Source organism: Octopus bimaculoides, chromosome 8 (assembly GCF_001194135.2).
Source record: "Octopus bimaculoides isolate UCB-OBI-ISO-001 chromosome 8, ASM119413v2, whole genome shotgun sequence".
Classification (NCBI taxonomy): domain Eukaryota; kingdom Metazoa; phylum Mollusca; class Cephalopoda; order Octopoda; family Octopodidae; genus Octopus; species Octopus bimaculoides.
The window spans coordinates 74,067,057-74,078,650 of NC_068988.1; the positions used below are offsets into that span (position 1 = coordinate 74,067,057).

General features: G+C 39.0%; 1 protein-coding gene across 3 annotated transcripts in view; it reads left to right on the forward strand.

Annotated features, from left to right (window-relative positions):
• Window positions 1-11,512, forward strand: part of LOC106871807 (zinc finger protein OZF) — a 14,393-nt gene extending 2,881 nt beyond the window's left edge. The window contains exons 2-3 of one of the 3 annotated variants that reach the window (XR_008264766.1): window positions 586-691; window positions 7,166-7,178. Coding sequence is in view for 2 of the 3 variants with exons in the window: in XM_052970177.1 (XP_052826137.1) it covers window positions 7,519-8,775 (1,257 nt within the window). In the remaining variant the exon portion in view is untranslated. Of the gene's footprint in view, window positions 1-585; window positions 692-7,165 lie in introns of all 3 variants that reach the window. The other 2 variants (XM_052970177.1, XM_052970178.1) reach the window with 2 other exon arrangements.
• The last annotated feature ends 82 nt before the right edge of the window (window positions 11,513-11,594 follow it).

Below are 11,594 nucleotides of genomic sequence, written 5' to 3' on the forward strand. Positions count from 1 at the left end.
ATTTTTAAACTTCAAACTTCATTTGTTTTCTATTTTGATAAATTCTCTCTGTTGAAAATTATATTTTTATATTTTAAATAATTTGCAATTTCAGGAAATATGTTTTTATATTAAATTTGTGTTTTCTACTCACGACTAGCCCTGCACGGACGCGCGAACTTTCGAGTAATAGATAGATAGATAGATAGATAGAGAGAGAGAGAGACAGACAGACATATAGCACGCTCCGGCCAGTCATGGTATTAGCTGTCAGGAGCCAAAGAATCGACAGGCCAGCAACAGGCATGCAGGCAGACAGACAGATACTTCACTAGCAGTGAGCACTTTCACTTCTGACAGCTAAAAGCATGATAGTACCGAAATCTGTAGTTATTTGATGAAAGTAAAGAATACATACAGCCAGTGTTTAAGATTAAGGTTAGGGATTTTGTTAGGCGGAAAACGGGTGGTGTACTATTCTTTACGTTCGCCAAATATTTTACTAAATTCTTCATAATTAATGGGTTTTTTTTTTTTTAGTGAATATATTTTATTTATAGATAATTCTTTTCTCTCTGCTATTTGTATAACCTTTCAATGTTGCAGGTTGTCATCAGACATGTTAAAGAGAAAGCCACTGCTGTAATCAAGTTGCTCCCTATATTTTTTTTAAGAATCAAAAGGTGTCCACTTTTAAATGATACATGTGCAGGTGAGTTAATACTACTACAGCTTTGTTAAGCTATACGCAAACGAACTAGTGGAGACGAGAATACATTTACCAAAGGTTTATTACTTTACGTACATCAGGGCTTAAGTCGTCAGTTATTTCTGTTTAGTTCACTCAGACTTGTTTCACCCTCACTGTTGACATTCTTCTGTTTTCCTTCTCCTTCCTGAAGTCCTTTTGTTTTCCTGCTGACCAACTTCCTAGCTAGCCCGCAACGAAATTTCTGTCTACAGTTCGTTTGTCACAAATTCTGCCCTACATAGCCCCCCCCCCCCCACGATCTGTGGACTGTCATCAGAAACGGGAAGGTGTTTTAATTGCCCTGCCCCAACGTGTGGTTACTCGATTCTTTAGTAACTGTTCCTTGTCAAGAGTTGGTGTGATTTGTCTAGGACGGCCCCTGTTTGGTAGTTGGGCTACCTGAACAGGGCTGTCAATATCGAGATGGGCCAGTTTTAATCTATTGATGGAGACTGTGTCTTGTCGTCCACCAATTAAGAGTTGGAATGTTTTATCTCCCAGATGTATGACTTCATATGGACCGTCGTAGGGTGACTGGAGGGTTTTTGTTGTGTGTCACGTCGAACGAACACAAAGTTAGCTGTGCAGAGGTCATTTGGTATGGATGATCTGGGCCCATGCTGTTTCTCAGTTGAGCGAGGTACTTTTTGACATCTGGGTCTCACTTCGTATTCGGAAGGAACTCTCCTGGCACTGTAAGGGGAGCACCGTAAAACCATTTCTGTGGAGGAGGTGTTGAGATTTTCTTTTGGGGCAGTGTGGATTCCCAGCATCACCCATGGGAGTTGGTCAATCCAATTTGGCCCATTAAGTCTGGTTATCAGTGATTCCTTCAGGCAGCAGTGAAATCTCTCCACTAATCCGTTGGCCTGTGGGTGGTTGTGTGGTTCATTGTGATTCCGAAAAGGTCACACATGTCATTCCACAGCTTTGAGGTGAATTGTAGACCCCGATTGGATGAGATGCTATCTGGGACACCAAAGTGGGCGACCCAGTTTGCAATGAAAGCTTGGCTGACTTCTTGTTTCTGTGCTGTGGAGAGGGATAGCTTCAGGCCAATGGGTGTAGCGGTCCACCAAGTTCAGTAGATACGAGCAACCCTGTGAAGGTGGTTGGGGGCTGACAAAGTCGATGTTAACAATGGCTGAATCAGGCCTGAGGTGATTGATAGTTGCCGAGGGTTGCTTTGGTGTGTTGATGGATCTTGGCTTGTTGACAGGGGTTGTAGGACCTAGTTCAGTCCCCAATTTGCTTGGCCATACCGTGCCAGATAAATTTGCTTGACAGTAGCCACTGTGTGGCTTTAGTGCCTGGGTGGGAAAGTCCGTGAATGATGTCGAAAACTTTCTTGCAACAGTGGCTTCCCAGTGGATACATCACACTGTAGGGTTGTGCTGTTAGAGCCAAAGTGTAGATCTTGCAAAGAAAGTGATGTGATAGCAGTGTGGTAGGCTCTGATCTCATCATCTGTCTGTTGGGTTGCAGCCATAGCTTCGTAATCCAAGCCTTCCGTTATTGGTGCTAGGTGTGAGAGCAGGTAGGAGCACAAGAGAGTGCATTGGCAACTGGGTTGCCCTTGCTGGCTATATGTTGGCTGTCTGTGGTGTACTCAGAAATTGCCAATAGCTGTCATTGTTGGCATGCAGACCATGGCTCTGAGAGCTTGGTCATAGAAAAGGTGAGTGGTTTGCGATCCGTGAATACTGTAAGTGTGTGGCCTGCAAGGAAATATTGAAAGCGGCAGACACCTAGATGGACAGCCAGTAGTTCCCTGTCAAAAGCAAATTATTTCTGTTCGGCTGAAGAAGGCAAGCGGTTGCCACTGACTGTTGATGTATTGTTCCAAAACGCCACTAATAGCGTTTTTCAGCCCAAAGGGTGTACATAGGAATTTGTACAGACCGAAAGGAGTGATCATAGTGATTTTTGGTACATTGTCATCTTGTACTGGTATTTGGTGGTATCCCTAGATGAGGTCAACTTTGGAGAAAACCAAGCACCTGGCTAGCTGGGCTGAAAAATCTTCTATGTTTGGAAAGGGGTAGTGGTCAGGTGTCATATCCTTGTTGAGACGGTGGTAATCTTCACTGGATCGATAACCTCCGTTGGATTTGGGGCCCACATGCAGAGGTGATGACCAGGGATTGCTTGATTGGCGAACTATACCCAATACCTCCATATTGTCGAACTCGGTCTTTGCAATTGCAAGTTTGTCTGGTGATAGACAACATGCGCGGATGTGCACTGGGGGGGCCAGTGGTGGAGATGTGGTGTCACCCCATGGGAGGCTGTAGACTTGGAGAATGTTGGAGTGGTGAGATTGGGTGACTTACAAGAAGATCCGAGAATTCATTCTTGGTCTGAGATGGTTGCTATGCGGTGGGTGGCATGTGCAGATGTTGCAAGAGGTATGAAAGCATGTGTTGGTGTCAAGGAGTTGTCTTCCCTGCAAATCTACCAGTAGCAAGTGTGCTCAAAGAAAGTCTGCACCGATTATGGGCTGATGGACATTGGCGATGGTGAATGCTCATGTGTATTTTCATGAGCCAATGTTGAAGGAAAGGGTGCAATGACCGTATGCCTCGATTGTGAACCTGTTGGCAGCTGTTAAAAGTTGGCTCTGCTTTCTGTGATGGAGGTCCCTTGCCGAAGCCGTGATCACACTGACTTCTGCTCCTGTGTCGATGAGGAGCCTGCATCCAGAGCTATGATCGTGGACATAGAGGAGCATTTGGTCATGTCTGCTGGCCACCAGCGTGTTCAACGGTGGCCGGCTCTGGAGTTTCCCTGGGTCACTGGTGAAGGGGTCCTGAAGCTACATGGTTGTTTGCACTTTGTCGCCTTTTTTCCAAACTTTGCATGGTAGAAGTACAGGTCATCATGCTTAATCCTACCCTGTCTCGGGGCCAACCCTATAACGTTGACCAGGACACCACTGGATTGAAAATGCCTGTCAGCTGCCTTTGCTAATTGCTGCAGGTCCTTGATTTCGGTCTGAGTTATGAGGGTCTAGACCTAGGGTGGCAGCTTGCGGAGGAATATTTCTTTAAACAAAAAGGAAGGTGACTTACCGGAGTGGGGACTAATGCCAACATCCTGTCCATCAGTTCTGAAGGCTTAGAATCACCTAATTCCTCCTCCAGTATCTTGGCTGCTGCTTCTTTCACTGCGTCGGAATGTATCCACTGGCCTATCTTTCAATATGACGTATTTTTTCGTTGGTGGGGGATGGGTTAAAATGTCCAGCACCCTTGTTGTCGTGTCTTCGTCTAATGCTGCCACATGCGAGTACTTTGTTTGGTCAGCTGTTACTTTGTTTATATTGAATTGAGCCTCTGCCTGCGCGAACCACAGTTCAGCCCCCTTAGGCCAGAACTGTGGTAGCCTCAGTGTTGTTTTGTTGCTAGCCATGTTTGTTTCGGTAGTGGGAGCTGTTGTTCTATCGTCGGGGTTACCAGTTATAGCATTGTTAAGCTATATGCAAACAAACTAGTGGAGACAAGAATACATTTACCAAAGGTTTATTATTTTACATACATCAGGGCTTAAGTCATCAAATATTTCTGTTTAGTTCACTCAGATTCGTTTTACACTTGCTGTTGTCCTTTTCTTTTCCTGCTGACCAACTTCCTTACTAGCCCGCAGCAAAGTTTCTGTCTATGGCTCGTCTGTCACGAATCCTGCCCTACACTACTTCCACACATTTACACACTTATTTACAACAATCACTAATTTCAGTTTTTAAATAATTATTTCACTAAAAACATTTTCCAAATTCAATGAATATTTAAAGATCAGTTTCTTTGGTAGCCAGTGAATATTTTTTTATTGAAGATATACTGAAGTCATTTGGTTTTGCTGAGGTATTCTTTTTTTAAGGATATAACTTCCATTTGTTAAAAGTTTATTATTTTTAAAATTTGTTATATTAATATATTTGTCTGCATGTGTTTACTTTATGTGTATTTCAGTGTTAAGTATACCTGTCATGTATTTGTGTACATCATTAATATATAAGTGCATGTGTCTGTCTCCAAAACTCCAAAGTTGAGTAACATTTTCATGCTTGGATTTATAAACTACAATAAGAATAACACTGAACAATAACAATAACAAAAATATGTAATATGCTAACAAATAGAAAAATTAAAACAAAACACGCGAGTGAAATGAATCTCGTGGTGTGAAGAATCAACACAGTAAAAATATATGAAATGAAAAATATGTAAAAATACTAACACACAGAAAAATTAAAACAAAACATGTGGGTGAAAAGAATTTTGTGGTGTGAAGAATCAACACAGAAGAACATGCAGCACATACACGGGTGAAGTAAAATACAACACAGCGTGTGGTTGTCATGGTAACAAGCTGTTAATGCCTCGCTGTCTGTTGATTGGCTAAAATTACCCAAATTTCCCAACTTTAATTCCAAATAACATCAGATTCTTTAATTTACAAGATAAAGTAATTGGTTGATCATATTCAAAATTGACACCAAATAAGACACCAAAATTGAAAGCGATCGGAGCAAAATTAAAAGGGCTCATTTTGTGAATGAAACCAACTAGATCCACCAGTGCAAAATGTAGTTTCCATGGGAGATATAATTGAAATTATGGCGATATTTCATTTTAAGTCTCAGACTCACTATCTTAGTTAATTTTCATGAAAAATTTTTATTCAATCAGAAAACAGGATTTGAAGACATGTCAACTGTAAACACTCCTGTGTACATGTGTGCTTGTTCTGTTTGATGTGTCGATGTGGAAGAGGAAGCTAATGGGTGTATGTCTGTGTGAGTGCGTGTGTGCTGTTTTATTTTTATGTATTTGTGTGTGGAGGAAGCTACTGGGTGTACGTGTGTGCAAGCATGTTCTGTTTTTATGTATTTATGTGTGTGGAATATAGATATAACAAAAACAATAAAGAAGGTAAGAACAAATATGCAAGGCTTTTCTCAAGTTTAAAATGCAATATTGTTTTTGTTATATCTACTTTCCACACACATAAATACATTTAAACAACACACATACATGTACACCCGTTAGCTTCCTCTTCCACTTTCATTTGTCAAACAGAACAAGCACACACACATGTACACGAGTGTTTACAGTTGATAAGACAATATGTGCACACGGAAAAGGACGAAGATTCTTTGACGACTCTGAGATTCAAAATGAAGCATTTCTGAAATTATTTGATAATGTTCCTTATTGAATACTACTGGTCTTCAAAAACCAATAAGAGAATATCTATAAGGTTTATATATATATAAATATGTATAACAATATAAAGGATTCCAGGGAGAATCAGGTACTTACATGGTATGCACCAAGTTGGGTAAATATAACCTGTTGGCACCACCTTTGGTTGGATCTAAATACTGTGAGACATTTAGGCTGTGCATACAGAGAAAATCCACCTCTACGAGTATCTAACACCTAGGGGCTGTTCCAAATCACATGTATATATTACATGGTGTTTAGTATACTCTGGGAAGTCCGATGGGTCGTGAATCCATTTGGTGTATTATAGGCAAAGAAAAAATAACAGACGATGGATAAATGTCAGTTCATCACGGCTGTTTCTTATGCATTTTTTATTTGCTGAGTGAGTACATTACATCATATTAAAAAAAACTTTTCATCAAATGATCCATATAATTTCATAATCCTTTCTACTATAGGTGCAAGACCTGAAATTTGGGGGAGGGGGATAGTTGATTACATCAACCTCCAGTACTCAGCTTGTACGTAATTTATCGACCCTGAAAGGCATAGGCAACCTCAGCAGAATTTGAATTCAGAATGTAGCAGCAGACGAAATACTGCTAAGCATTTTGCCTGGTGTGCTAACGATTCTGCCAGCTTGCTGCTTTCATATAATTTCATAATAATAGAACAATCCCTCTGTGCAGTGAGAACGCATCTGGCCTTCAATGGAAGAAAAACAGAATCATTAAAGGGATGAAACTGTATTAGGAATTTAGTTAGTGGGTGGGGTGAGAAGAGATTTATGGCTACCAACCTAGCCAGCAGCTGGTCAGGATGTAAGTTGGAGAAAATTAGGTGATTCATCAACGAGTAAAGATGTGTAGGTAATCAAACCTTTTCCCTCCATAACCAACATCTGGTTTATCCTATATTCTGAACGATATCTCTCTACCCACTATCTTTGAACCCTAATCTTTAACAAAGGTATGTTGCCCTTATATCAGTACTTAATTGCCTCTGTTTCTGTTGTTTCAACTTCGCTTCTAGCTATTCATCTCTCTAACACCAGGGTGATAAAACAAATAACAGTAAAACACATAAAAAAATACATACATTATTACTTTTTTACCATCTATAAGAAAGATTGAAATGAAATGTCCACTGTTGAATCCATACATTTTAAGTATCCTCTATATCATTTACTTCTCTTTTATTTCAGAATATCAGATGGCATTGGATATTTAAAGAAATTTTTACATCAGATACATCTTCAATATTTATCATCTTTTAGACTAAACAGAGCAGAAATAATCCTGTTTATATAAATCTATGGTCTGGCAGAAGAACTTACCTGCAGCATTTCCAATATTTTCTTTAAGCTGAAATTAATAACAACATTTCCCTTCTCTCTCAGGATTATGTATAAGATGATTTTTCTAACTTGAATTACAAAGATGTTTGCAGTATCTTCTGGTATTGATGAAAATACATCAAAAGGAATATGTTTTTAAATACAAACTATAAAAAAAAAATGAGAAAGAAGTCAATATATTGAGGTGAGAGAATGAAATTATGGAAAAGGTAAAGTGTGAAACTGATGAGTCTAGCAGGGTTGATTTTTCAGAAAAGATGCCAAAAGAGATAGGACAGCCATCATACCATGGTGGTATATTCTTCCTAAATCATCACTTAACAGCTCATAGAAGCATTCCTACTGGAGAGAAACCATATCACTGTGGTATCTGTGGTAAATCATTCTCTGAAAGCAGTCATTTAACTAACCACAAACATATTCACACAGGACAGAAAGCACATCACTGTGATGTCTGTAGCAAATCATTTTATCGAAATGATGAATTAATTACTCATATACGTATTCACACAGGTGAGAGACCATATCAGTGTGATATCTGTGGTAAATCATTTACTGTAAAATGTGTCTTAACTAAACACAAACTTATTCATACTGGAGAAAGACCTTATCACTGTGATATTTGTGGCAAGTCATTCTCTCTGAAAGGTAACCGAGATACCCATAAACGTATTCATACAGGAGAGAAGCCGTATCGCTGTGACATCTGTGGTAAATCCTTTTCTGAAAATGGTGATATAACTCTGCACAAGCGTATTCATACAGGAGAGAAACCATATCAGTGTGATATCTGTGGTAAATCATTCTCTAGAGGAAGTACCTTAATTGCTCACAAACGTATTCATACAGGAGAGAAACCATATCACTGTGATATTTGTGGTAAATCATTCTCTCAGTGTGGTGTCTTAACCAGCCACAAACGTATTCATACAGGAGAGAAACCATATTTATGTGATATCTGTGATAAATCATTCTCTGAAAAAAGTCACTTAACTAGCCACAAACGTATTCATACAGGAGAGAAACCATATCTGTGTGATATCTGTGGTGAATCGTTCTCTGGAGGAAGTACCTTAATTACTCACAAACGTATTCATACAGGAGAGAAACCCTATGAATGTAATATCTGTGGTAAATCATTCACTGAAAGAAGTCACTTAACAAAACATAAACGTATTCATACTGGAGAAAAACCATATCAGTGTGATGTCTGTGGTAAATCATTCTCTGGAAGTAGTGATTTAACTAGACACAAAAGTATTCATACAGGGGAGAAGCCATATCATTGTGATATCTGCAGTAAATCATTCTCTCAAAGTAGTGTTTTAATTAAGCACAAACGTATTCATACAGGAGAAAAACCATATCACTGTGATGTCTGTGGTAAATCATTCTCTCAAAAGAGTCACTTAACTAAACATGTTTGTATTCATACAGTGCCAGAAGCCGTGCTATAAAATATGTTGTAACTGAAGATGTATTCACTCTGGAAAGAAAACATTTCAGTGTGGTAACAACATCTCAACATTATATTTTCTGTCACCACATATCTCTACATCAGTAAGATAAATTACAATTGCAATATTTTTGATAAAAATATTTTTTAAAAGCTTAATTACATCCCAATAGTTTTAAGTTCCATAATCATTATTTTATTATCAATCATTGCCTCCTTAGGGTAGAAAATGCCATTACATTTGTACAAACAAATCCCTCCAAATTAACTGTCTTTGAATGTACTTTTAATAATATTTATCAATACCAATGTGCTTTATTGGTATTGATTCTGCTTTGTTCTGATAGTAACAACTTCGGCAATATTAAGCTTTATCAGCCCTAAGACAACAACAGTGACATGGAGACATTTAGCTCATGAGCAAATGCTTGCAGTTCCTTGGTTTTATGAGATATACAGAGGTCTGGCAGAAGAACTTACCTGCAGCAATTCCATGGTCTTAGGAGATATACAAATGTCCAAGATGAACTCACCTGAGGAAGTTCCATGTTATTGGGAGACATACAAAGGTGTGTGAGAGGAATGTAACTGAGGTAGTTCCATGGTCTTTGAGAGGAACTCAACTAGGGCAGTTCCATGGCCTTACAAGACATACAGCAGTTTTGGATAGAGATTAACTTAGGGCAGTGGCATGGTCTTAGGAGACATACAGAGTTCTTGGAGAGAAACTCACCTAGGGCAGTTGTATGGGATTAGGAGGCAACAGTCTTCAGAAATGAACTCTGCTGGACCAGCTCCATAGTCATAGAAGGTATACAAAGGTTTGGAGAGGAAATCAACTAGGATACATGCAGAGATTTTTGACTTAGGAGATTTCGAGTGATCTTGGAGATGGACTCAGCTGGGACAGTTCTATGGTCTTTGAAGACATATAGAGCTCTTTGAGAGAAACTAACCTGGGCAGTTCAGGGTTCTTAGGAAATATATAGAGGCCTAGGAGATGAACTTTCCTGGAGCAGTTCCATTATCTTAGAGACATAGAACAATCTTTGAGAGGAACTCATGGATTTAGGAGATGTACAAATGTCCAGAAGAAGAAATGAACTGAGACAGTTCCATGATCTTATAAATCATACTGAGGTCTTGAAGAGAAACTCACTTAGGACTGTTCCATAGTTGTGGGAGACATTCAGAAGTGTGTATGTGATCAGAAAGAGAATTACCTCGGGCTGTCGCATGGTCTTAGGAAATGGAGGGTTCCAAAACAAGCTCATCTGGACAGTTCTATGGTCTTAAGAGATATATGGAGGTCTTGAAAAGAACTTATCTGGGCAGACTCGTAGTTGTAGGTGACATACAGAGTTCTTGGAGAGGGACTCACCTGATGCAGTTCCATAGTCTTATGGGAAATACAGAAATCTTGGATAAGTGTGATGAAAAAAAAGCACCCAGTACACTTTGTAAAGTGGTTGGTGTAGAAACTATGCCAAAATAGACATTGGAACTCAAAGCAGCCCTCTGACACATTGGATCCTGTTGAACTGTTTAACCAATATGCTGATATGGAATACATCATCATCATAATTGTTAAACATCCGCTTTCCATGCTGGCATGGGTTGGACGGTTTGACTGAGGACTGGCAAACCAGAGGGCTGTACCAGGATCCAAATCTGATCTGACAAAGTTTCTACAACTGGATGCCCTTCCTAACGCCAACCACTCCAAGAGTGTAGTGGGTGCTTTTTATGTGCCATTGGCATGAGGGCCTGTCAGGTAGTACTGGCAACAACCACACTTGAATGGTTCTTTTAACGTGCCACTGGCATGGGTGCCACGACAATGACTCGGCCACAATTTAAGCAAAAATAAACTAAGAGAAATAGTTCAGGGTGACCAGTAGTATGAATATGGACAATAAGAACAAATAAGGGTATATCAAATACAAGATGAATTCTTTATTGAAATTAACTTCTTAAGAGTAAACAAATGTCTCAGGAATTCATGACTAAATAAAAAATTCTTCAATAGCATGTCAATTTCCGAAAGAAAGACCAGATGTGAAGTCAAGTCAGAAGGTGAGTGTGAGAGAGAGAATAGGGTTAGAGGAACAGAAAAGGTGGGTGGGTAGGTAAGTGTATTGGAATGAAAAGAGTGACATGATTAGAGATGGGAGGAAATAGGGCTAAGTCAGGGAAGAGAAGGGGGTAATAAGGGATAGTAGTAGGAATACAATGTAGGAGGTTAAGAGAGCTTCAATATTACTTTCCCCCAACACAAAACCAAACTACATCTCATTTAGGTTAACTTTCTTCCCAATTATCGAGTTTTCTGTTACTTCCTGGCTGATCCAACAATTTGATACCTCTGCAATTACTTCTCCCTAAGATATCTCCTTAAAATAAGAGTGGGAGGTTAAAGGAAAACAAAATGATCCACGTGTTCTTGTATTTCACAGATAGAATGATTCACAATGTACTGTTGTGTTTCATAACTTAGCAATACCATTTGTTGCTACATGAAGAATCCCAAGAATAAATCGTAATTAAGATGTAAATATGGTGACTACTATTAAACTCGAGATGAAAAGTTTTAACGTTATCAAAAATACTACTACTACTAATAATAACACAGCTAAATGCTTGTCATTAAGGAAAGAGGGTAGTGTAACAATTTGATATTACATCATTTAAAACTTAGCTTAATTGTTCTTACTTGACCACTTACATGAATAAAATGATCCACAATATATTTTGGGAATATGTATGCATGTTTCTATATAAGTTATGTATACATGTGAGTGTTTATATATATAGATCGGA